General features: G+C 34.2%; 3 protein-coding genes and 3 long non-coding RNA genes across 6 annotated transcripts in view; all 6 read left to right on the forward strand.

The window, feature by feature from the left end:
• Positions 1 to 27,780, forward strand: part of LOC124438153 — a 281,486-nt gene that overhangs the window by 75,498 nt on the left and 178,208 nt on the right. The gene's annotated exons all lie outside the window — the stretch shown is intronic.
• Positions 347 to 4,091, forward strand: LOC124438183. The gene is made up of 4 exons (XM_046988202.1): positions 347 to 595; positions 2,649 to 2,742; positions 2,832 to 3,048; positions 3,800 to 4,091. Exons 1-3 carry the CDS (start codon positions 409 to 411, stop codon positions 2,965 to 2,967), a joined length of 417 nt encoding a protein of 138 aa, XP_046844158.1. The 5' UTR covers positions 347 to 408; the 3' UTR covers positions 2,968 to 3,048; positions 3,800 to 4,091.
• LOC124438201 lies at positions 6,882 to 7,860 on the forward strand. Its single transcript, XR_006946010.1, has 3 exons — positions 6,882 to 6,926; positions 7,037 to 7,153; positions 7,827 to 7,860. It is a non-coding gene; the product is annotated as an uncharacterized LOC124438201 (long non-coding RNA).
• LOC124438192 lies at positions 8,125 to 16,748 on the forward strand. Its single transcript, XR_006946001.1, has 5 exons — positions 8,125 to 8,283; positions 8,777 to 8,838; positions 9,144 to 9,227; positions 14,808 to 15,305; positions 15,381 to 16,748. It is a non-coding gene; the product is annotated as an uncharacterized LOC124438192 (long non-coding RNA).
• On the forward strand, positions 17,813 to 19,410 carry LOC124438174. Its single transcript, XM_046988191.1, has 4 exons — positions 17,813 to 18,314; positions 18,531 to 18,839; positions 18,940 to 19,120; positions 19,242 to 19,410. Exons 1-4 carry the CDS (start codon positions 18,005 to 18,007, stop codon positions 19,366 to 19,368), a joined length of 927 nt encoding a protein of 308 aa, XP_046844147.1. The 5' UTR covers positions 17,813 to 18,004; the 3' UTR covers positions 19,369 to 19,410.
• On the forward strand, positions 19,465 to 27,648 carry LOC124438197. Its single transcript, XR_006946007.1, has 5 exons — positions 19,465 to 19,516; positions 24,550 to 24,639; positions 25,655 to 25,746; positions 26,047 to 26,130; positions 27,614 to 27,648. It is a non-coding gene; the product is annotated as an uncharacterized LOC124438197 (long non-coding RNA).

Below are 27,780 nucleotides of genomic sequence, written 5' to 3' on the forward strand. Positions count from 1 at the left end.
CTTGTTATTTTTATCTTATTACCTATGACGGAGAAAAAATCTTTATGATCATCAACTGAAGATAAGTTTGGCAAAGTTTGTGAATCGTCTTTGGACTGAGGTCCAGGAGGATGAACATTAACGTTTTTAATTGGAAACTTGCAGCACTAAGACAATTATTAAGGAAAATTGTGTCATCATATATGATTTTTGTCAAGAGTTAATTAGACCTCCTAGTATAGTTAGAAATGTTGTTAATAAAGTTACTGGAAACAGCAAGTAATAACCTTCCTTATAGTTATAGCAAACTTGCCAACTATGTTTTTTATGCAGTGGTCTGTATGTTGTTCATATAAGAATGCGATATAATTATTGAGTTCTATAAGACCTATGAGTTCTATAAGAATCATTGAGGTCTTATAGAACTCGATGAATGAAACAAACTGGCCCGATCAAGTGGTGAGTTTGTTGCTCGATACTGTCAGAGAAAGAGAGAGTATTTGGAATACCAAAAGTAAGCATTACAAAAACAGAAATATGAAGAATGCACACTACCAGGAAATACTGCAAGCAATCAAAGTTGAACTGCCAAACGTTGATTTGCCAAACATCAAAGGTTAGTGATAAGATTCTAATGGAGTAGAAAGAATTGCATTTTAGCAATTTATAAACATTGTTTATGCTCTATGGCTTGCATTAAATCGCAAAGAAAAAATATCTTGTCCTGCTTACATGGCAATGTGTTCAAACTTCTAACTCAGCTTGTTCGCATGCCAAAATTGGTAAAGAAAAACATATCCATCTGTAGCTTTATATGCTATTATTTGGATTCAAATAAGTCTATTCCAATAAAAATTCTGGCTTAAACTTTTAACAAAGATACAGAGCTTAAGAACATTTTATAGTGAAGAAGTTAGAAAAATAAGAAAAAGCCAAAGTACAAGCAGTGGGGCTAGTGAAGTTTATGTATCAAAATGGAAGTTTTTTGCCAATGCAGTTTCCTGGATGTAGTTATATCACACAATCGTCAAGTATTTACAGATGCTATTGATGAAGATTTTCCACCAGACAGAGAAAACCAATTGAATGATTCAATTATTGATAATGAAGATACAGGAAGAGAATGTAGTTTTATTTCAAACTCAAAAAAGAGAATACAATCACATAGTCCATTTCTTGAGTCAGCAACATCTGCCTTGAACCAGTTGGCAAAATAAGCAACATCTGACCCTGAAGACTAGTGGGATATTTTTGGTAAAGATGTGGCACATGCAATGCATGGTCTGGTAGATAAAGATATACAAAGACGAGTCAAGTTTGCCATACAATTGACCATTTTTTAGGCCACAGAGCCCCCACGGGCTCAAAACCAACCATTTTATTAAGCAGACCAATCAATAAATAATCAGTTGCAACCACCATCTTATTAAACTAGGGTATTTTAAATGAACATGTTTCAATGATTAAACTTCTACATCAAAATAACTTATACATTTGTTTTTGAGTTTACTGGATTTATATATATATATAAAGGGCAACATCAACCAGCAAAACCAGTTTTCATATATTTTTTATATTCAAATGAGGTAAATCAATTTCTTTGTTATAATTCTTTAGTTTGTCATTGTCCATTGAAAATCAACTGCCCCTTCTTCAAAAAAATAATCTTTAAGAGCATTTCTGATTTATCTTGCATGAATTGATGATGGGCGGGCACTGGCATTTGGCTGGATGTCACATACTTCATTTTCATTGCCTAATTGTGCTCTCCAAGAACCATTCACAACATTTCCTAATTCATCTTCAAAGTCCATACATCCTGGATGTGTGTAAAACTGGTCCTTCTGACTTATCAAAAGGTTATGCAGTGCCATACAGCCCCTCACCACCTGCATTGCATGTGGAACATCCAACTCCAATGTTCTCTAAAGACATCTGAATCGACTACACATCAATACAAATGCATTTTCGACAATTCTTTGTGCTTGTGAAAGTCTATAGTTAAAAACTTTCTCATCACCTATTGCAGTCTGGTGGGATATGGCTTCATTTGATTTTCATTCAAAGCAAATGCCTCATCTCCAAGCAGAAAGTAAGATATAGGCAATAATGTATCTCTTAGTTCTTCAGCTTGTGGGAAATGGCATGTCTTGCATATGTTTTTAAGGTGACTGTCTTTAAAAATTCCTCCATCTGACTGGTTGCCAGGGGCTCCAAGATCAAATGAGATGAATTTAGCATTTGCATCTGCAATAGCCAAGAGGACTATGCTAAAATGTTCTTTACAGTTAAAGTACTCAGGGGCTGAGTTTGGAGGTGCACACAAATTGATATGTTTCCCATCAATGGCCCCAACTGCATGGGGAAAGTGCCATTTGCACTTAAATTCATCAGCAATGTGTAACCATTGTTGCTTTGTTGTGGGTGGCTTTAAATATTCTTCCTTCAGCACATTATACAAAGCTTCACAGACCTCAGGTACAATTTTTGAAATAGATGAAACTGATATTCTGAAACTGTACATGAACCTTCCAGTGGCAGCACAGAAAAAATTCTGAGTTCAATTACTTCTCGTAGTTTCAAGTCATCTTCAAAAACTGGTAGATTTGATATTTGTGTTTTAGGAGATTCTAAGTCCAGTGACATTCATTTTGTGTAATATTTTGTAGATGAACCTTCCACTCCCAACACAGTCGAATTTAAAAAACGTTTTCTCACAAAGGATCACAAAATTAAACAGAGCGTCCATGAAAATTTGAAAAGGTAAATCTTTTTTATCGCTTTTACGTCAATTTTGACTTATTTGCCACGAGGAAAAGGCATCGAATATCTTCACTTTTCCACATTTGCAGTTTTCCTTGGCTTTGTGGCAAGTATAGTACAGCACGTCCTACTTATGAGATGAATTATCGTCACATGTATCTTGAAGTTGACGAATCAAAGACTGAGGATCTTTTAAAGCAAGAAATCGATGACAAATTTGAATAGAAAGCTTCAGATTACATCGAATTACGTTATGTTGACCCACGTAAGAAAATAGAAATGCAACAGCTATCCAACAATGTTATGGTAAGTCGAGATGATGAGCCCAATAGATCAATTTATGGCGCGTTGACTTTGTTCTGCTGTAAGATGAACAGCATTACGCTTTGACTTGCGCCCATGTTGGTTACTTAAAAAGTATTCTCAAAGGGCGAAAGCGTGATTTATACTGAAACTTTTTAAATATTCAACTTAGTTCGGAGTAAGTAAATCAGTTCTTATAAAGTACTACTTCAAGGTAAATGAAGTATCTAGTTGCACAAAATCTAGGAAAAGAAATTGAATTTCGGTAAAAACGCCTTCCATCATGTCTTCCTATGATAAGTTTATTTGTGCTTGGTTTTATTGGCTTTCATAAAACCCGAGTTTGTGTGGCATTGTTTGAATTTTCAATGAGTTTTGCATGCAAAATCATATTGCAAGTTGGGAATGAAATCATGAAAAGAAAATAGCTTTTGGTATGTAAGAGGAAACGAAAGCTTCACTCACCTGGCGAGATATATTTTTCTTGAGCAACATAAACAACTGCAGCAACACATTGTTGACATATACCATGCTCAAATCGTGCAGGATTTTTACACATCCAAACAGGTAGAACCAGTCTCTTGTAATGCTAGAGAAGCATAATTATTGATATAGATTTATACATTATATTTGCTTATTTGATTGTTCAAATTGGACAGTATATGGTTGAATTTTCAACTTTTGTATTAGATATATTGCCTGCACGGATGTAAATGCTGATTCCCTGTTATTATTGCAAAAAAATTTTCGTTAGGCTGATTGAAAGAAGACGGAGGACTAACAAATTAAGTGTCAAGGGAAAATTTAAAAGTGGTTGGTTTACCTTTGGAGAAGCAATACATATATTCAAAAGCGGTAGATATTCTGACGATAGTTCATAAACGCAACCTTCTACGGAACATTCAGGATCTTGGACTACGTTTGGAAGGAGTTGCACCTAAGCGTTAATGGCAATAAAACTGATTTTGAAAACTCTCTTAAAGACACTGCTTCTGTTATTTCTGACCTCGTTTATTAAAGTCTGTAGCCAAATAGCAATCCCCAAAGACGTGATCTTATTTCGCACCGTAGTTGTATAGACAACCTAAATGCAAGCCCCAAATTCGTCAAATCAAAAGATATTTTGTATTAAGTACAGATGACAGTAGCTACAAATCATTATACCTGTTTTGAGTAACATTCAAACCATATGCAAAGTACAAAAAAAGACCCAATTTCGGGCTCGTGTTGACTTCAAACTTCCATCGAGAGAAATCGGAGACTTTTTCATTTCTAAATAAAAAACAAGGTTTGTGAATATTCTATGAAATTTCCTGATTATTTGTTTTCAATTTAAAGTTTTACCTTGATAGCTTATTCACGGGTTTCCTTACTGCAATAATTTCAAGCTGATTGGTCTCACCGTTTTTAAAAGTTCCTTTGTTTTGTTCTAACTACAAGAGTCATCTTTGTTTTCTTCTGTTGAATTAATAAGTGACATGTTTGTTCCTCTGCATTTAGTGTTGTTTTGTGAAGCACGATTCTCCAGCAAATTAAAGTCATTTTCTGTCGAAGAGTAGCACGTTCTTGAAGAAACTGATAACTTTTTAATGATTACATATTTATAAACGTCGTCACTTTTTACGCTATCACTGGAAGATAATTCCACATTGCAGTGAGTTGATTTTAGATGATTGTCCTTATCATCATGTGAGCTATTAACATTATGAATATCTGCATCATAGATTCTATTTAAAGGATCTGTGTTACGTGATTTCCTGTTATCTAAATCCCTTTCACCTTTAGAAAGTTGACCAGTCCAAACATCAACACCAGCTGCCTGTTTGGAAGCATTAGAATCATGAATATCAATAACGTTGTCATTTGCTTCTTCATTTATAGAAATGATTCGTTGATTTTGTGCAAAGTCATTTCTATCATGCTCTTTTACACCATCACCATGATCTAGTTGAGTTGTTTCACATTGTTCTGCCAGCGACTGCCTACGAAGATCAACGGTCAAGATGTTTTGAGAGATTCGTTGGCTGGCCGAAGAAAACCTTGTTACATCCGGACTTTGGACGTTTTCATAAACTTGAAAACCATCGAAAGAGTTCTTGAAGCAATCTAGAAGTGAATAGCACAAAAAATCCAAGCTAAACAAAATGATGATAAAACTTTGCGACATTTCATTTGCAGAAATATCTGCTCATCTCAATATAGAGATGCTAATAAAAAATTACTTAGCTCTCCAAAAAGGCCCTCGATAAGATTTTTCAAGAAAAGCGTAATCCTCAATTTGGGAATTTACATTTTGGATGCCTAGACATTTGGCAACGCTAGGCTCAGAAAGAAATCTTGACGGGAAAAGAGAGTCTTCAACGGTCCATTTTTCTCAAACCATTTTGTCGAGATACGGGACGATCTTGTGGTGGTTTATCCGAGAAGACTACGAACATATTCTATTGCTAGTCTTGTTTTCAACTTGCAATGGCTGTTGGGGTTGGTCGTCTAAAGAAAACAAAACAGAAATGTTATTTTGTAATTAGCAATCGGGTTTGTCGTTTGTTTTAACTTTTCTTTGTACACTACACTTAAATGTGTAATCAATAACCATTAATCAATCATTGATTATCGTTTTCTGAGACAAACCGTGATCGACCTGTAATTCTTAATACTGAAGAGTATCGTAGTGTAAATGAAAATACATGCTCACTTTTTTAATCATATGTTTGTTTGGTCGTATATTTTTTCGTGAATGCTTTAGTTTAACATTAAATGGTAGATCATGTGGACCAGTTTTTGTCGCCAATTGTGTTTTTGATGGCTCAGCTATGATCGTCTCTTTTCTTGCGTCAATGCAAAGGTATTTACTGGGTTGCTGGAAAGAAGTAGAAAATTATTCTTTGATATATGTTTTCTTAAAACTCCACGAGAACATAGTCAAATCTATTTTATAACATTAGAACAAAGTAAATACTTTACAGTGCCAGACTGCGAGTTTCAGTTGGGTGGAAAAGCAGCTGATAAAATTAAGTGACATACGCTTTGTTGTTAATGATAAGTTAAAAAAGATTTCATACAGCAATAGAATCAAGTTGCCAGCATTTTGGTATAAATCATATTGTATGATGCAAATGACCAGCTTTCAAAATTCGAACAGCTAGCACACTGCAGGGCGTTCGTAGCGAGTAGAATGAGACTTATTTATTAAATTCAGGATTTGAACAAAGTTGTTTTCCAGAATGCAGTCTATGTTTAAGGTTTTAGAAAGTTTGTAGATTCCGGGGACTCTGTAGCATGTGCATAAAAAACTGAAGGAAGTCACGGTCCATTCCTATCTCGAAATACGTTTTTCTAAACAAAATTAAAATCGACTAAAACAGAACATCTCTCCTTGTACCTAGTGCATGGTATTTCATCTGTCGTTATATTTTATAACTGTTTGGGACTCTTACAATTCATTGACTTGTTATCAATTAGGATCATGGGATTGAGACGAAAATCTTCACGACCATAATTAAAGATAAGTTAGGTAAGGTAGCTGGTAAAGGCCGTTGAGTCTTCAGTGGTCTGGGGACAAGTAAGATGATTACATGAATCTTAATTTTTTTAAATGGAAACATCGCTTTTAAATGTTGTTTAAATGTTAGCAATAATATAAATAAATATTTACGAAATGACTTGGATGAAAATAGTTTTATAACCATTAAGCTTGTTAAGTAAAGGAGAAATACATTTTTATAGGTTTTATTAACTGTGGATTTTACAATGATTCACAGTTTGTTTATCATCAACCATTCAGGGTGAGTCGGTAGTGACATTAAAATGAGTATTATTATAGGTTTAGTATATATAGATATCACAATGATTCACAGTTTGTTTATCATCAACGCTTCAATGTGAGTAGATATGATATATGATGGATATATATGGGTTAATGTTTTTTATAGATCAAATTTCCTCTCTAGGCTCTTGTTGGTTTGTTAGTTTACACCGATAATTTATGCAGTTTAGGAACTTGTGTTTGATTGCTGTGGATGGCAGACGTTTGTGGCTGTTCAAAAGACATCAGGCCATGGAAAAATAATAAGTTTTATTATCGACTGAAGAAAGTAATTGTGGACAAGTAAGATGAATGTTTTGAATTTTTTTCAAATGGAAACATCTTTATTAAATGTTGGCAAAAATATATATATTTACAAAATGAACTTAAATGAAAATAGTTTTATGCAGGTATTGGTTAATGGTTGTAGATAAAATTTCTCCTTCAGGCTCTTTTGTTGGTTTTGTGCATATTAGCTTGTAATTATTCAAGTATGTAATTTATAATTAAATTTGAATGAGATATAGTGAGATAAGTTGCAGTATGATATTAAATGAAAGCTTGAACAAGGGCTACAAAGTGAAGGCTTATTTTTATTTGTGGTATCATCTGACATGATTAATGCAATTATACTAAGATCAAATGAAAATGCCATGACATTAAATAGTCCAGTAAACGAATGTCCAAGGTTAAACAAAATAATGTCATGGGTAATTGTGGGATATATTTCTGGAAAAACATTGGAGAAGTGTTTTAGGATTTGTTTTTGATTATTTCTTTGAAGCTCAAGGAAAATTGAATGAATTTATGTGTAAATTGTTGGTGATTGATATGAAGGTATCAAGCACTTGTGATATGTTGAAAATGAAGACTTATTTAGTTGAGAAATTTTAACCATTTATTATGTGCTATTATTTTGTTTACCAGTAATTATATCGAACTTTATTAAATCAAGTATTTGCTTATTTAATTTCAGGCCCATTCTCCTGAAGACATTCCTCTGTTGTGAAAAATACTTTGGAAAAATTAGCCCTTGCTGGTTAGAGTCGGCCAAAGATCATATTTTCATGTAAGGTAAAGGTGCACCTGATTTTTGTATTATTGAAAAGAGAATTCCTTACATAAGTTCACCTAAAGCTATTTCTTACTAATAGTTTTCATTAACACATTATTTTGTTATGCAATCAAAAAACACCTCAACTATCTGCAAATGGGCTCCAAAAAAGTATATAATTGTTGGATTCCATTATTATTATGCTAAATTCATGCGTATTTTTCATAATTTGGACACAGTCACTGAATGAAAATGTATCTGCAATGAGTATTTTTAATGTTTGTTTACAATTACTCATTACTGTCTATCTAGTTTGCACTAATATTGAGGTGTACAATTTTCTGGGAGAGGTCTCACTGGTCTGTTTGCAACATTGATGGTGAGTTATTTTATTTGTCAGAGAAATTAGGCTATGCAAAACAAGAGAGTGGCAGACATCATGTCTGTGATGACACTCTATGCACTGCCTTTTTATCATATTTCTTATTTACAAAAAGTTCAAACCTTTTTTCAATCCCCTACAAATAATGTTCTGTTGTTATTATCAGGAGTTCAAAGTATCATGATAAAACAAGTTGTGAATCAATGAATTCAATGTTTCAAAATAGTAATATTGTTTAAACAGAATTTAATTATCAGGTCTTGAAGCATAGATAAATGGGATCAAACATAACTCATATTTCATCGCAATTGCCGGATGGTCTCATAACAATTGTGAACTGTTAAATTTATGCACACTAGAAAATTCTTATCCTGTGTTAAAGTGACTGCAACTCCACTTGTTTCAATCTTTTTGCGTCTCCTGTTTTACAGGCTTCCCACGTGTACCCATGCGTACCTATTTTTGTTAATGCATTTTGTCAAATTCACAGAATGTCCGAAGTTTTTTCATGAACAGTTACAAGGTCAACAAATTGGTGACAGAAACGATAAAGTAAGGATTTTTTCTTGCTGCCCAAGGCATCATCCAGTATGATATAAAGAAAATTCCAGTTGAATAATTTAAGAAACAGTCCATTCATAAACAATTTGTGTTTTGCTATTGGTAGATTTACGCAAGATTTATTGGAATTAATGTTTATTTGTAATAACTGTTTATTTGTAGACGATTGTGAGCATACTGAAATGCAGTCATTTACGAAATCTCCTTAGAGAAATCTCCATAAAGCATGTTTTTCCATCTATGATCTTTTGAATTTAAAATGCTACATTGTAAAAGAAATATTAATTTCTCTCAAGGTCACGAGCTGCAGAAGAAGGCATTCGTGCTGTCAGACGGAAGCAAAAACGGTGAAGAAGTGGAGGTTGTTGGAACTTTTAAAGGTGAGAGAATTTTTACAAACATAGTTGTGACATGTTCTTTACTGGATAAAAACTACACGTTGCTATTCTAGATAGCATTTGTGAATTCTTTCAATACCCTAATAACCATTTTAAGAACATTTCACGCGTCAGGCGTTTGATTCAATCGCCAATAGTTTGTATTGGGTTTTTCTATAAGATAGAAAGTCAGTCTCTTGGCGATTAAATCGAACTTCCAATGCCTAAATGAAAAACTCTTAACATTTTGTTATTACCTTTATACAAAACAAAAGACTTCACAAATTCAATTTAGTTTTTTTGAGCGTAACAGTCTTTAATTCCATGTACAAATCCCCGATTTCTGTTTTTAACACATATCTTTCAGTCTCTTATTAGTTACAGTTAACAAAAAATAATTTTGAACATTTACCAGGAAGAATTCGATTAGAAAGATAATAGGAAAATAAAAATAGGCAAATTCTCGGTATCGCTAGTATTGAATGAACAAAGATCTTTTTCTTGTTGTTTTAAATAGTTGCATCTTAAATAGTTATGCAATTAAGTGTGTCATTGACACGCGTAATATCATTTACCATTTGAACATTTACCAGGAAAAATTCGGTTAGAATGATAATAGGAAAATAAAAATAGACAAATTCTCGGTATCGCTAGTATCGATTGAACAAAGATCTTTTTCTTGTTGTTTTAAATAGTTGCATCTTAAATAGTTATGCAATGAAGTGTGTCATTGACACGCGTAATATCACATTTTTCAATGAATTCTTGCATTTTAGATGAACGGACTATTCTAAATTCTAATACTGTATATCTTACATGCCAATACCCTTAAGGTTTGTTTCTTCTCATTAAGTGTTGCATGGTAGCGCCTTGTTTGATTCGGTTGTCCAAATTTAGAATCTCCTGTGTTGTTTTTAAATGTAGTCGACTGCAATCAATGGTTAATCACAAACATTAAACAGTTATACTATAAAACGTTCCATTTGCTGTGATTACAATAAGCGGATTTTGTTTTGATTTATGCTTTTCAATTTCTTGGTAGAGATTTGTACGGGAAAAAGTAACTTCCAATTACGTTCACATTGACAAAGACCCCATTGCTTTACTGAGTTTAAAGTGTCCTTGATTGTGATAGCTTCATCATAATTGGTGAAAGTAAACCATTGCACTTAATTTGTTTTAAATCAAGTTTATAAATATGAATCTTGACGATAGTAGTCTTTTCTTATGATGTTATATGTAATTTAACGAGTGAGAAAGGTTCTCGCCACTATAGCAGTTTACTGGATGGCACCGTGTTTCGGCTTTATTCCAAAGCCATCATCAGAGTATATATATAGTATATTAATCCTAACACGGTTTTTAATATGCACATGAAAAACATGTGATAAAGTAAATGGTTTGAGCCCGGGAGTATCGTTATATGTTTGTAAATGATGATCGTCCAGGTTAATGAAGTCCATTTGACTCCAGGTTAATGAAGATGGCTACCGCTAAGGTTCTCGAAACGTCAGTCAACAACAACAAAAACAGTCCTTCTCAGGACTTTATTAACCTGGACGATCATCATTTACAAGCATATAAAAACATGTGACTTGAACGAGATTTGAACTCGCACCTTCGGGGCCACTAGTCCGCCGTTCTACCTGTTGAGCTACCAAGTTCTTGTGAGTCTGAGCATGAAGAAAGTTTTTTAAAATCGTCGAAGGTGGCGGTGTTTCATGTGGATTTAAGGTGTGATAGTATGGAGGAATGACAGGGATGTTGAGAAGGTTTACCAGTGAAAAGGGTGATGCCCAAATGCTCTGAAATTCGAGTGTGTAGGTGGCGGGTGGTTTGACTCACGTACGATGCGGAGCAGCATCGACACTTAAAAGAATAGACAACACTTGATTTCAGAGCTTGGGGCATTTTGTCCTTGAAAGGAAACAGGCTGGAGAGGCGTTTGGTGGAACGAAAGAAGAATTGTATTTTACAGTGTGGGAAAGCGGCACGACAAAGGCGATTGATTTGTGTGCGGATTTGGGATGAGTGTAGACCAGTAAATGGAAGGCCGAAATACAGTATTTTCTTGGGTACGGTATGAACAGGTGGTTTGGGTTGAAAGACTTTGTCAAGAAACATTTTTACACAGTGATCAAATATGTGACAGGGAAATGAATTGGAAATAAATAATCTGCGTGCTTTTTCGATTTCAGTATGGAAGTTTTCATAAGTGGAGCAAATATTAAAGAAGCGATGAACTAAACATAATATTATACTGCGTTTATATGTTAGTGGGATGAGGCTGTAGAAATTAGTAAAAAGACCAGTGAACGTAGGTTTTCTGTATATTAACGTGAAGAACTTTCCATTAGAGGGATGAATAGTATACTGTATTTCGGCCTTCCATTTACTGGTCAACACTCATCCCAAATCCGCACACAAATCAATCGTCTTTGTCGTGCCGCTTTCCCACACTGTGAAATACGATTCTTCTTTCAATCCACCAAACGCCTCTCCAGCCTGTTTCCTTTCAAGGACAAAGTGCCCCAAGCTCTGAAATCAAGTGTTGTCTATTCTTTTAAGTGTCGATGCTGCTCCGCATCATTGCGTGGAGTCAAACCACCCGCCACTTACGCACTCAATTTCCAGGCATTTGGGCATCACCCTTTGACTGGTAAACCTTCTCAACATCCCTGTCATTCCTCCATACTATCACGCAGCAAATCCACAGGACACACCGCCACCTTCGAGGATTAAAATGCCTTTCTTCATCAAACTCGAAGAACTCTTATTCCGAAAGCCTCTTAATCAACAAAATGAAACCATCTCTTAACGTCCAAGGAAACTCCGTTGTCCTTCAGTTGCTTTAATCTAATTTCGTCCGTCCTCATGTCTATATACTTTATGATTGTTTTTTATTTGGTTTTTTTTTGTTTCTTTCGTGTTTCTACTTATCCCACGTCATACCATCTTATCCAATATTTACTAACACGTTTTCATCCCACCATGTAATTTAATATTATGTAAATAGCTATTATATATATATTCCCCTATACTTGTAATTCAATATTGTCTGATGATGTCTTGAGAGTCAAGACGAAACGTTACACTTTTAAATAAATATTTCTTTTTATGCATTAAATGGCTCTTTTAAAAGCACTTTGCTGGGCTTTGATATTTATACTTAAAGTTCGCTTTCCGCCCGGTACATCCCTGGTCACAATTATGTTATGCTTAAAATATGGAGCATATCTAAAACAATTGGACTTTTTGCAAATACATGTATTCTTAACAAAAGTGGTTGTTGAGCAGAACATTGTTTTGTGAAAATCTTTGCTGTTAATAAAACAGCGTTAGAGTTTTTTATCTTTACATGTTCTCCTACATGTCTTAGGTCATCTTACACAACGTTTTGAGAATGCTTTCAGATCCATTCAATTTCAGACATCTCATCGGTATAGAAACAATCTTCACTTGGCATAAAGTCTTTTAGTTGTTTATCTCTTTGAAGACTTCTCATATTCTTTGTTTCGTATGGTCATGCAATATCCTTATATATGTTGATAAGAATTATTTATAAATAAAACAATGGAACGGTGTAATAAAGAAGATATTATTTTTATTGTACTTGCATGCTGAAAACAATTATTTTGTGTTGACGATTTATTGGATATATTTTGAGATATTCTCACCTAGGTTTAATTCACTACCAAAGTTTATTCGTCATTACCAATAATGATATTTTACTATAATGCGGTTATGAGTTGTTTTGAAACAAAACTACTGAAGGCACGACGTTTTGCAAGTTGGTATAATAATGCAGAATAATGATTAATGATGACTGTTAGTGGTTGTTTTTGCATGGGTTGCTAATCAGTTAATCACTATGACTATGTAGGAAGCAATGATGTAAATGTACATTTGTACCACTGAAATATAATTAATTGATAGATTTTGCACTTTTCTTTCTATTATTATATATGTATATCTGCAAAGTTATGATACCTGAGGTTATATACAAGTATATTAATTTTTCTGCAGTTAGATTTTCCCTTGTGAGCACAGTTAACCTGTCTTGTGTAAAGCTAAACGATTGGTTGTAAAATACAGTATTTGTATTTATTTACGTAACAATTATAATGTAGGCATTACGCTTTTAGGCATCAATGGAAGATTTATGTATAGCGCTGATGATGCTTGTACAGGACAATACATACTGTATCATCAGTCTATATAAAGAAGTCTGAAATTAAAGTTACAAGGCTGACCTAAAGTTTTACAATAGTAAAATGAAAATGTATACGGCTGCGTAGAAACTCATATTATGGTTATGCTGTATTTGCGGTATACTAATTTGGACAAAGTTTGTGTACCCTAAGTTCAAATTTTACTTGTGCTTAATAAATACAAAACAATTGCACTTATGTAACCTTCTATGAATGCAACGATTTTTCACCTCATGATGGTAATTTTACAATTGTACGAAAATGAACGTTCACTATTCTCACTTATAAAATTCATTTCTTAGCGTAAGAGCTAATTTATTAACGTTGATGAGCTTGGAAATGTTTTCTACGTTGCATACAACATACGTGTCGCACATAAACCAATCACAACGTTACGACAAGTACTAACGAGCTTAAAGGACAAAGAACAACCCAACGAACGACAAGGTGCAGTTTACAAAATAAACTGCTCCGACTGCCACGCCTCCTATATCGGGGAAACTGGCAGGAACTTAAACATAAGACATACTGAACACAAACGAGCTACAAAGAAACAAGACAAAACTAATCACATTGCCGAACATCACCGAATCACAAAGCACAACATTGACTGGGACTCGGCAAAATGCATTACTTACAGTACTGACTATAGACAACGGCTAACATTAGAAAGTTGGTATACCAACTTGGAACAAACCCTCCTGAACAGATCACAGCAATTACCGGCACCTTACAAACGACTTATTCACAATACAAACAAACGATCGACTAAAAACATTACACTTCACACTAATTCACAATGGCAATACACGATTGACACTCACACATTACAACCAAAAACATCACACCTAAATCACACATCACAAATAAAAATAAAAATATTTTACTTTACGCTAATTCACAATGACAATACACATTTCCAGTACACACAATACAATGACGTAAGAACCAGATAACAAATACGGCTAACCTGATGTTTACTCCTCATTTGACTCTGAAGATGACTACCGCTAAGGTTGTCGAAACGTCAGTGAACAACAACAAAAAAAATCCTTCTCAGGACTATACCAACCTGGACGATCGACATTTACAAACATGTAACGATACTCCCGGGTTCAAACCATTTACTTTATTACGATCACATTTAATGTTCAACTTCAATGTCTATTGTCTACGATCTATCTTACAATGGTTAAACTACTTCTATTTATACAAAGACATGGATATCTTTGTTTCTTTACTAAATGTGGTTAATTTGCAATAACAGAAACTATTAGGAACTATTTATAAATATTGTGATTATTGCTCATAAATATCTCTTAAAATAATCATTTAGTTAGTTATACTTGACTTAATTATTTACTAATTACAGGAAGAATATGAGAGCATATCTTAACACATATGTCACGGAGAAATTTTAAATGAATTAGACGCAAAGGAATCGAAGTTTGTTGTCAATTATTACTACTTAGAAGAAGACAATGGAACAGAATATGTCTATTTAGTAGAATGTGACAGACCTATGTGAAGAATCGCTGGAGGATTTTGTGCAATCAGAATCCAATAGTTTGGCTTATCTTCAAAAATCTCTTCCCGAAATTCTCAGACACATTTTAAAAGATTATCTGATCCTCATAGTGGCGAAAATCCTATTCTCTATCGGGATTTAAAGCCTTCTAATGTACTCCGAGATGCACAAGGAAAATTTCTGATAGCTGACTTTGGTATTAGTCGAATATTGAAAGATGGAAGTAAGACAAGAGTAAGTAATGCTAAAAAGGGAACTCCGTATTGGATTGCTCCTGAATCATTTTGTACAGATAAAAATCCGATTGGCAAAGGACGTTACAAAACAGAGTTGGATGTAATGGTAGTTGTTAGCAATTTTAGTTTAAAAACTTTTTTTTGAATTTCTTTCATCATATTACGTTGTGATTTATTTTAGACTGCAGGAATGGTAGCTTTTTATGTTGCCACAAAAGGAGACCAACCTTTTAAAACTGAAGAGAATATATTGAAAGGAAACACTGTTGGCTTGGAGAAAATAGATAATGTCGATCTAAAAGATCTACTTTCGTGGATGCTACAGCTAAAACCGGAAGACAGACCATCGGCCAACGAAGCGTTAAAACACCCTTATCTACAAACCGATGAGGTGAATTTTGATTTGCTATGTGATGTTAGGAATGAACCAGAAATAAAGACATCATCTCGACATTCTCTTACCTCAGATGTTTGTGAGCAGTTGAATCTTTCAATAGATTGATGGACCGTATCGATCATGAAGTCTTTAAACATTTCAATAAAGTATCCGACTCTACATGGTTAGGTTGCCTAAGATTTTTACGAAACGTTCGCCAGCATTGGCATGATAAACCTCGTCCACAATTGTCATGGAAACTATCAAGAGTATTTTCTTTAACTCTTTAAGGAACTGCCTGTTCTAGTTCACAGAACCATAAGATTGAGTGACTGGAAGGCAAGACCTGTTCTAAAGAAACATTTTGCAAGTAAAACAGAGAAATGAGTTTTTATTTTTGATGGCCAAGTTATAAATTAGGGGTCCATGACACTATATTTGTTATTTTCACTCTAGTTCTCCTCTTCATTTACTGTACTTAATGCATGTATGTTTTGAGTTCTGTATATTGCCGTTGCACACATTTTTTGGACAGTACACATCCTGTAAAACTTGAAAAAGGCAAGGGAAAGAAAAGCGAAGGTGTTATTGATTACGCTGATCTTAACGGTAAATAGCTATGTAACAACAAACTAATGCTGTGTACGTGTCACTTTTCTTAAATATTCTACCAAAAAGCGTAATCTCTCCACTTGTATCTGGTGCATCATTTTCTAACTTTGTGCAACTGATAATAACGGTTCAAGCATGTGTGATAGTACTAGCAATAGTCAAAAATCTTTAGACGAGATCAACAATTTGTCAGATATCCAAAGATAGTGAAGAGTACCTACGAATCATGGTGATTCAGAGACTTTGGCATATTTTTATCGTATGGTAAAAAGAAACTTATAGCTTATTATGTTGTCAAACTTGTAAAGAACACATATGCAATAATAAATATTGCGTATCTTTTGCTTTAAGTCAGCAAATGCTTTCAAATCGTATACATTAATGCTGAAATTTTGATTTTAGGCTTGAGTAAAACTGTAAATAATGTGCATTAAATGTAGAAAGTATTAAAGGAAAACATACTATAGTAAAAAGTAAAAGTACTGCGTACCATTCGAAGGCATAACCAAATACCTATAGTTAACATAATTTTTTGAAAATCCTCTTTCGATATGGTAAAAATACGCTCAGGTTTTTTCTAGTAAGACCATCTTACACAGCAGTCACGACGAAGTCAGTATGATCAAGTTTGTTTGCAAAATATATGACACTGTCGTAAACAAACAACCATTTACAGTTCCCAAAAATTGAATTGACGAACAGGATGATAGTCAAAGATAGCCTGATTTTAACCTGCTAAATTGTTTTGAAACTCTTCCAGCTTCATTGGAGACAATCCAGAAATAAAAATTTCTCGTGTATACTAAAAAATATACTTTGTTATACGCATCCAATTCAAATCGTAGGCATAATTATCGATCTTTTACCATTCCTAGATTTCACTCAAATATTTACCATTTTTTTTCAGTTCATACAGGAAAGACTCGTCAACATAATTATCTGGGTAATTTTGTTCTTCGTACAAGATTTTTCTCCATGGCTTTTTCACCATTATAAGAAAATGTTTCTTAAAAAATAACAGAGTGTGACTTTGCTTGATAGACAGTCAAGTCATCCCACCTGAGATAGCAAAGGTTATAAGGGTGAAATTAATTACTTTGTATGAAGCATGTATATGTAAAAATGCACATTAGCTCAACCAACATAACAGCATAGTTAAATTTCAAAATTCTCATACAAAACGAATGATTTTTCCAACAACAACTAGGCCATTCCGAAACCCACCAACCAATGACCAGTTCATTGTATCCCATCTGTCAGAATCATTGGTCAGAATGGATTGCAAATCGGCAATACCAGGGCAATACCAAGCAATACTATCCATTTAACATCATGTACACTAACTTTAGTCTTAAAATATTACATGATAAATAGTCATTATGTCATCACAGTCAATTTGTATTCCTAAAGTACAAATGTACAAGAACAAAAAAATTACAAAATACAGTGTTGGCTAGAATTTTCTCTATAATTCAGCAACTAATATACACATTTACTTCTTTACCGACCAAACTATCAATAGCTTGTTCATTTTGATGTTAAAAAGAAGACAAATAGTGTTATTTCTTCTTCATCGAGCTGCTTCATAAAGATGAAAATTTGCTGAAAAACAGGGGAGAGCAGGACCCTGGTAAGACGCTGGACGAGGTTGGGGAAGCGGCCCAGCGGGGGAAAAACCTTCACACGTCATTACCACTGTCATTGCGATGAATGGGAAGTGGGAATTGTAACTTTACCAAGGAATGTTTAGGTGTAGAAAAGCTCTAGAATAGTTTACAACGAAATCGAAGTGCTTGTATTTCGGATATTCGGTGATAATGGCGATGTCTAAAGCGCATCGCAAATTTTTAAGAAAAAACAGGGAATATATCAAAAGAAATCTTGAGGTTGATGCTGTTTGGCCACAAATGACGGACGTTCTGGATCGTAACTGCGAAGACAAAATTCGAGCTGAATCCACCCCTGAAGCTCGTACTTTGGAACTTCTTAATTTGCTGCATCGGCGAGGAGATGAAGCATTTATATCCTTTATTAGAGCGACACTTAAAGTTCAAAGATGGGTTGGGGAATACTTGGCTGACTTAGCCGGACTTAATGTGAATGATAAACTTCCACGTGCTACGCAAAGTACGACATTTTTTATTTCTTATACTGTTATATATTACGTACTGTGAGCTTGCTTACCTGTCTATTATTTATTCATTTTGAAGATTTATAATTCTCTAGAAGATAAGAATGCAAATATCGACTTCACTTACAGAAGTTTTAATGAAAAACCATCGTATATATAAACAGAAACATCAGAAAGTTTTAAACCTTTTATTTTACCATTGTCTTATTTAGGAGAAACTGAAGAGCCTGGAATGAAAGAGGTCCATCGTCAAATTCTTGTGAGCCATTTGTCCACATTTAAGCAATCACTTAATGTTGCTCAAATGGTTGAAAGTTTATCCAGCAATGTGGCGATCACAAGCAGAAATCCTGGTGTCAACATCAGAGCTGTGTTGCAAGAGCCATCTAACGACAAAAAAGTGGAAAAGCTTATATGTGATGTGCTTCCGCGTTTAGGGCCTGATGCATTCCAATGTTTTTTCGAAACCTTAGATATAAATCAGGATGATCTCGCCTATGATTTGAGGCAGTCAGTAAGAGGTCAGTAAAAAATGTAATAATTATTCCTCCTTGTTATTACATATAAATGTTTATCCCTTTACATATCCTGTAAGTCAAATTCACCTCACTGATTTGTCAGCTACTCATCCCGACGTAAAAATTTGGGTAACAGGCAAGCAGGAGTCAATAGATGCTTATTTGACTGAGCTGAGAATGTTTAATCTTGAAAGTACCTGTTCACATCTACCTTACCATGTTCAAAGAAAGTTAGAAGAACGCTTAAATGAAGGCAATGAGTTATTAGAGAATGACTGGAGAAGGTGATTTTCAAATTAATTAAAGTCTTTTTAAACTCAGTTGATGTTTTATCTTTATTAGGTAACTAAATGTTTTTAGTAAAGTTTTATTCCTTATCTGAACTCAAATTGACTTTTTTTCAAGCCTGTACAAAGAAGTGAATTTGCCACAAGGTAAAGAAAACATCATTGCTGAAAAATTCTCTGGTAACCCCACACGATATGTGTTGGACACTTGGTTTGATAGAGATGGACAACATGCCAAAATGTAAGAGCACTGCTCACAGCATTGAAAGAGTGTAAGCAAGAGGGTTGCTCATGAGATATAAAGAGATTTGTATGTTAAGCTGCCTGATCAAGTTCATAGACACCGTTGATGGAATCTGTGACATGCAGTTAAATGAAAGCAGAAAAGAACTGGTAAGTGAAGTTGGAATGAGTGGTTGTCTAATTTTCAAAGCAAAGCACCATGTTGTCCAGATTGAGCAGTTGCATCAAAGTATAGTTTTGTACATACAACCAGACCACAAGTTTTGTTTATGCTATGTAAATCTCAGATCATTATTGTTCTTTTCCCATATGTTTTATTCACAGTAAGTAAACACATTAAAACTTACATAGCAGGACTAAATTTGTGGGATAGCAACGCCACTACTCATCTGCAAGATTTAGTTTTGAATAATGACTCCAAGCTCTTGGGTTTGGTCTAACACTTTCATGTCAAAAGTAAGGTTGAAGATAAACTTTAGAGTTTGCTTTACATGATTGCTTATATTTACGTAAATGTATTATTATTAAGGTGTAAATGCAGTAACGTAGCCAGCTGACTTTATACATATCCAAATATTTTTGTGTTTAGCTATAGAACAATAGATTTATAAAAAAGTGAATAATGGTTATCCATGAGAATTTACATAACCATAGGAAATGTGCAGGCTGGCTGTTGGGTGCGTGTTAAATAAATATTTCAACTTGGTTTTAATTAAGATATCCTAATTTAGTCTCCATCTTAGTAAAGCTCTGAGGCTCGTGAAGGAGATACACAGAGAGTTCAGTTGATAAATCAATTGACAAGTTAGTGTTGATGTTCTCTCGCCCTACGGGTTCGGTCTTTACAAAAAGACATCGGTCCGATATTTCTCCGTAAAGACCTCGAGCTCGGTTATTAAGGGCTTAATAACGCGCATGATTGGTAGATGATTTGTCATTATTGTATGACAACTAATCATGTTACAAATTTAGCGTCGCGCTTGAGAAAATTCCGCCTGGTTAAAAAGGCTTTAGATTTATTTGTGATAGAACGGTTGTGGTTGAAGATTGTGCTTTTAATATTGGAAAATTTGTGCTGTGCAAGATTTTGTAATAATGATTTAAAGAGGGTGGACAAAATACTTTTCTATCAGGCAAAGAAATTGTTTGCAACGTTGGTTGTTACATTCTTACTATAAGGTTAAGTTAAACCACTGAATCAATATTAAATTGGAATACTCAGTGAAATCATCTACTTGATGATTTGTACATAAATTCACTGATTAACAGAGACATAGTTTTATTATTTTCATTTAACTGAAAATCATCAATAAGCGTGAAACACTGGGTAGTGTAATATTGTGAGATTTCTCCCTTTTATTGCTTAGTCATGTTACTTATATACAGATCATTACTTAATTATAATATACGTAGTATGACGTACGAAATACTAATAATTTGAATAATAACTATACTACACCTCTCCCCAAACTAATTAAATATATTTTTTTTTTGTATTTTGTATCTATAAGTTCATATATGAAAATATTAATTGTTTCTTTTATAGCTATCTCTATATTAACTTTCAACTGTCCGTATCGAATAGGGGCTTTTCGTACGCAAAGGATACCGCCGTTCTTTTTCCTTTATACTTTCCTCAATGGGTTCTTCTAGACCTTTCCATTTCGATCTTCTTGAAAAATGACGAATTACGAGTAAGCAACATTCTATCTTTTCTTCGCTGTTACCATTGAACCTTTTCTTTCCACGACTTCACATGGCTTACCATCATAGGGTGTTTGTTGTTTATAGTGGTGGTATCTTTTCTTTTATCACCTACTTTAATCTCACTTGTCTTTTACGTTCCTGTTATTGTCTGCGTATGTAATTTCATCTTCAATTTTGCTCTTTCATCGTGTACTCAAATTCTTTCCTCTGTATCTTCATAAAATGGTTCTTCAGGTAAACGTACTTTCATTGGTCGACAAAGATAAAGCCATAGATGGAGAGGTTTTGGTCGAACTATGAGGTGTGGCACGATAATTTCGCAGGAACCTGTGGATTTCTTGCTTCAATTTTTCCCTCCATTATCGCAGCCTTTATTGTCTTTTTGATAGGTACGCATAAATCTTTCCACTTCCCGTTGGCTCATTGCCTAGAAGGAGTAACTTTTCTGTGTTTAAATCCCAAATGCTTTGAAAACTCGTAAAATTCCTTGCTATTGAATGGCGGTCCATTGTCTGAACGTATCGTATCTGGTATCCCGAACTCCGAAAGTATCTTATCCAAACAGAGTATAGCAGTCTTTGCGGACGTTGATCGGATTACTTCTACAATGGGATATCTGGAAAATCATCATACAAAACAAACAAATATTCACCTGTGCCTGTAGGATACACCAAATCCATACTTAGTTCTTTCCAAGGATCCAGCGGACATTTTCAATGGTTCCTTTTCACTGTTGGAGTTGTAATCTGACAGGCTAAACGTTTAACTTTTCATTAACTAACTCATCTATGCGACCATACCTTTTCACGTAATAACGCTCGTTTTTGACATTCCCATATGACCTTCATGAGCAATGTTCACTACTTTCTCTCGTAAACTTTCTGGTGTATGATTATTTGATGTTTTCGTAGAATTATTCCCGAAGATATGCAAAGTTCATCTAAGTTTCTCATATGAACTAAATTCTGCTTGGTTTACTCCTACCATCTTTGAACTCTCAAACCATCTACCTGTTTCAATGGCTCGGATTACTGCTCGAAGAGTAATGTCTTCTCTTTAGCTTCTTCAGATCTTTCCTGCTGATTGTTCTTGGAACGAGTTCGGTGTAACGTAATGGCAAATTCTTCACTACTTTCTCTTGCCGGTTGTTTAGTTTCTCATCAGATAAGGGATGACGTGAGAGAAAATCTGCGGATTTTCCGTTCAGGTTGAACAGTTTCAAAATCATATGGTTTGCAATCGCAAAGCCCATCGTTCTAAATCTCGCAGATGGCTTTGATGATGGATTTGTGATATTTTCACTAGCGGCTTGTGATCAGTGACGATGGTGAACTTTCCTCCGAACAAATATAAATGAAAATGTTCGCAGGCCCATACTATAGCTAAAGCTTCTCTTTCCAAGTGAGAATTTTTCTCTGTGGTAGTTAGTGATTTACTAGCGTAAGCAATTATTTTCCTTTTTCTTCTCCCTTTTCCTCTGCGCCAAGACTGCTGCATTACCAACTGGACTAGCATCTGTGAAAACCTCCGTATCACTATCGGATCAAAATACGCACTTTCTGGCCCATCTGTTAGTGCTTTCCGTAGGGCTTTCATTGTGTCTTCTTGTTCTCTTGTCCACACAATGGGGCATCTTTCTTGATAAGTCGACGTAACGGCTCCGTAATTGTGGCATAAATGTGGAATAAATCGGCAGCAAAAGTTGGTCATGCCTAACAAACTTCATTGCTTCTCCTACATCTTTAAGATTTGTGCATTCCTTAATTGCTCTCACTTTATTGGGATCCGGCACAATACCGTTCTCTGAGAACACATACCCTTGGATATTAAATTTCTTTTCTTAAACTGACATTTCTCTTTCTTAAGAGTTAGTCCTCGATCTTTAATTCGTTGTAATACCGGTTTCAAATTTGCATCGTGATCTTTCTCGTCTACATAAACACCATAATGTCATCACAATATTAATCCACCTCTCAGTCCATTCAACGTTTCTCTGATGGCATTTTGGAATATCTCTGCAGCACAGTTTATTCCAAAATTCAAACGTCGAAAATCTCCGTAGACCAATGTGTGTTGAGAAGGTTGTCAAATATCTTGATTCTGCATCGAGCTCTAACTGGTTTATAGCCTTGATTTAAGTCCAATTTGCTAAACCATACAGCACCATTTAGATCACTAATTTTCGCCAATCGTCGGAGTCAAGTGTCGTTCTCTCTTTATCCTTTGTTTTGCTTGTCGCATATCTATACAAACTCGGACCTCCCCATTTTGTTTTGGTACGACCACTTGGTGAAACCAAGGTGTTGGTCATCCGTTTCTCTATGACTCCGCGTTCTTCGTCTCGTTTTAACTGTTTCTCCAAGTCTTTTCTCACATGAAACGGTACCCGACGATGAGGTTGTGCGACAGGTTGTACGTCCTGATCTACGTGTAGATGAACTTGAAACCCTTTCAATTTTCCCAGTCCTTTAAAGATTCTTGATATATGTTAATTAGCTCTTCCACTTTCGTATCTTCTCTCACTTTTTCTTGTGCCTTTTCTTTAATGGGTTCCTGTTTAGACTTTGTAGTGCCTTCTATGGATGCGACTATTTGTACCAGGCCCAATTTTTGAGAACTTTTCCAGCTTATCAAGCAACCCGTATTCCCATTAACAACAAAAATGTCTCCAACCCATATAGTTTATCGGTTTCGACCACACACTGACATTTCCTTTAATTGATAGTTGTTTCTCCGACCCATAGGAAGATTTTCTCATTTGCTTGCTGCAATATTGGCTTTTCTTCAATTTGTTAAAATTCACTTCATCCGAGTTTACACTGGAACCGGTATCTGCCATGACTGACACAGGGTACCATTTATTAACTTTAAATTTCGGCGGCTTTTGTTGCGCCGTCAACGTTGAAAATACATATTCATCTTCCATGCTTGATTCGGACGTTATTTCTTGCACCGTATTCACTTGTCGAGGTCTTACTTGATTACGTTTTATCTGTCGTTTCGCTTTGTTGTTGATTCAGCGCGAGAGCGGATAATTGTCTTGCATCAGCTCTTTGCCTCTTCGATTCTCATGGCAACAAACTTGAAAATGGTTCCATTTTAAACACTGTCGACATTTCTTTCCATGCCGGGCAATTTGTTTCCCTGGACGATGTTCACGAGCACAAAATTTGCATTTGGTCTTCGATGAATATTCGAAAGCATTTTGAGGTTTTATCCGTGGGCGTCTTGATTTGCTTTCTTTTATGCCAAATTCGATTCGTGCTTTCGATGCCTTCTGCTTGTGTTTTTGACATCTCCATTGTTTTTCCCATTTGTAGTAATTTCTCCATCGTTATTTCGGGGTCTGCTAACGCTTTTCTCCGCAATTTTGAAGATGAACCATTTTGTATGATCTGCGTTTTTATCTCTCTGCTTTCTTCACGAAATTTAGTAATATTATCATACTTAAATGTTTCATATTTACATTGCTTCAGCTTATGAAGAAAAGGAATCGTTGCTATACCTATTAAATGATAATGGCAGTGATGCTGATATTAGTATAACGTCTTCTACATCAGGACCTAGTAAGTAATGGAATTTTATATGCAAATATTTACACAAACGTAATCTTTATTGCCTTTTAAAATATTAAGTAGAAACAAGAATGCAATGTAACCATCGAGATTCGTTTATATCTTCCTTATTCACATACTTTTGTTAACGGTCAAAAATGTCAGATGTAATGAAGAGTGAAATAACTCAGCAAGTTTTCCTTTTATCTTGCTCTGATGTATTAACCGTGTTAGCAAACATTTGCCCAAACATTTCCATGTTTTTCAACGCTAAATACAAACAATAATTTATAACCTAATAAATTAATTTTAAAAGATATCGTTATATGTAGCCAACTAAAATCTTAATTTAAAAATAACAATGCAAATGTTGTATCAAAATCATGAAAATTTTAAACTTTGTAAATATAGAAATTTGATCAGTATGTATAGAAAGTGAAAACTATGATGTTAAAGTAAATTGTGAAACCATCATGATCAACGTGTCTGTTACATTTTATACGTTACACGTACACAAATGAACCCAAATAAGAATATTGTTGAAAACATCCTTTTCAAAACATATTATTTGATAATTGATAGCCAATAAAAAGCCAATAATTGGTCAAAGATTACTTACAAGCTTTTCAAGTAACCTTAAAACATTAGGTTCTTTAATTCTGAACTCTTTTCACGAAAACAGGTGGCTCATCTTTGATTTTTCAATCTCAATGTTTCCGCATTTAAAGTGAAATGATCCTGACGTGCCTCAACGTCCTTTGAACTAAATATCCTCATCCGTGTGTTTGGGAGCAGGGAAATACGCTGTTAATACAAAAAACTGAAACAAAGGCAAACATGTTGTTATATTTTTATGTTATTATTTAGTACCAAGTCAGTTCACCTTAACGGGTAAAGCGGTGTAGGTATTTCAAATCTTGTCTAATAGGCACATTTTTTTGATGTGCGTATAATTAGAAAATTAAATTGCTTCTTGATACATTCATTTATTCCTTTCTAAATAGTCTACTTTACTTTTTGATTGAAGAATTGCTGTCTCAACCATGGAAATGTTATGATAAATCAATAATGCACCAGCAAAAGTTCAGAATGATGGAAGAATATGGGCAGAAAAATCCAGTATGATATAAAGAAAATTCCAGTTGAATAATTTAAGAAACAGTCCATTCATAAACAATTTGTGTTTTGCTATAGGTAGATTTACGCAAGATTTATTGGAATTAATTTTTATTTGTAATAACTGTTTATTTGTAGACGTTACTTTTTTCAAACACATTTCAACTTTACGATTGTGAGCATACTAAAATGCAGTCATTTACGAAATCTCCTTAGAGAAATCTCCATAAAGCATATTTTTAAAGTTGTGATCTTTTGAATTTGAAATGCTACATTGTAAAAGAAATATTTATTTCTCTCAAGGTCACGAGCTGCAGAAGAAGGCATTCGTGCTGTCAGACGGAAGCAAAAACGGTGAAGAAGTGGAGGTTGTTGAAACTTTTACAGGTGAGAGAATTTTTACGAACATAGTTGTGACATGTTCTTTACTGGATAAAATTTACAAGGTGCTATTCTAGATTGCATTTGTAAATTCTTTCAATACCCTATTAACCATTTTAAGAACATTTCACGCATCAGGCGTTTGATTCAATCGCCAATAGTTTGTATTGCGTTTTTCTATAAGATAGAAAGTCAGTCTCTTGGCGATTAAATCGAGCTTCCAATGCATAAATGAGAAACCCTTAACATTTTGTTATTACCTTTATACAAAACAAAAGACTTCACAAATTCAATTTAGTTTTTTTGAGCGTAACAGTCTTTAATTCCATGTACAAATCCCCACTTCTGTTTTCAACACATATCTTTCAGTCTCTTATGGTTAAGGAAATCAAGACAAGTTCTCGTATCATGAAATTATCAAAATGAACAAAGATCTTTTTCTTGTTATTTTAAATAGTTTCATCTTAAATAGTTATGTAATTAAGTGTGTCATTGACAAGCGCAATATCACATTTTTCAATGAATTCTTGCATTTTAGATGAACGGACTATTCTAAATTCTAATACTGTATATCTTACATGCCAATACCCTTAAGGTTTTTTTCTTCTCATTAGGTGTTGCATGGTAGCTCCTTTGTTTGATTCAGTTGTTAATTTAGAATCTCCTGTGTTTTAAATCTAGTCGACTGCAATCAATGGTTAATCACAAACATTAAACAGTTATACGATAAAACGTTCCGTTTGCTGTGATTACAATAAGCGGATTGTGTTTTGTTGTTTTATGTTTTAAATTTCTTGGTAGAGATTTTGTACGAAAAAGTAACTTCCAATTACGTTCACATTGACAAAGACCCTTGCCTTACTGAGTTTAAGGTGTGTCCCTGATTGTGCTAGCTTTATCATAATTGGTGAAGTAAACTTAATTTGTTTTAAATCAAGTGTATAAAGATGAAACTTGACGATAGTAGTCTTTCTATACCTTGTTATAGCTACCTTGTTGCTGTGATAATTTTTTATGATTTTGTTGTTTTGTTGGGTAATCATAATTTTAGAATCTGTGAATAATAAGCTTTCCCCTAAGATGTAGCTACTTTGCTACTATTATGATAAATATTTTTGTTTCGACAATAATTTGTAAAAAAAATCTTATTTGGCGTGCATCAAATGATTATCGTAGATTTTTGACGATTAACTTCATACAGTTGGATGTTTTAAAACATTGATACAAGTAACGTTTAACAAGGATGAGTACAATTTCTGAAAATTTTCTTCCTGCGTATGTTTAATTTTTATAAATTTTCATCTATGTTAAGGCTAATAATCACGGAAAGTTTCTTTGTTGACGTGTGGCGTTGAAGGTTATGATGTTACATGTAATTTAAACGCCTTAATGATTGGATATTAAAACTGTGCAAGAATTCTATTTTAATCTTTTCATTTCAATGAGTGAGAAAGACGAAGATGTGATAAATATGTACTTATGATTGCAGAATTTCCTAAGTTCGATATTCACCTTGGATAATACAAATTTAGTGTTGCCTTCAACGGTAGAAAAGTTACTTCATGGATGACAGTAAGTTATATACAATCAAATTTATGCAAGAAGACCCTCATGTAAATTGTGTGTAAGCTATACATGCAAAAATATGGATATATT

The sequence above is a fragment of the Xenia sp. Carnegie-2017 genome, unplaced genomic scaffold, assembly GCF_021976095.1.
Source record: "Xenia sp. Carnegie-2017 unplaced genomic scaffold, XeniaSp_v1 HiC_scaffold_19, whole genome shotgun sequence".
NCBI classification, from domain to species: Eukaryota; Metazoa; Cnidaria; class Anthozoa; order Malacalcyonacea; family Xeniidae; genus Xenia; species Xenia sp. Carnegie-2017.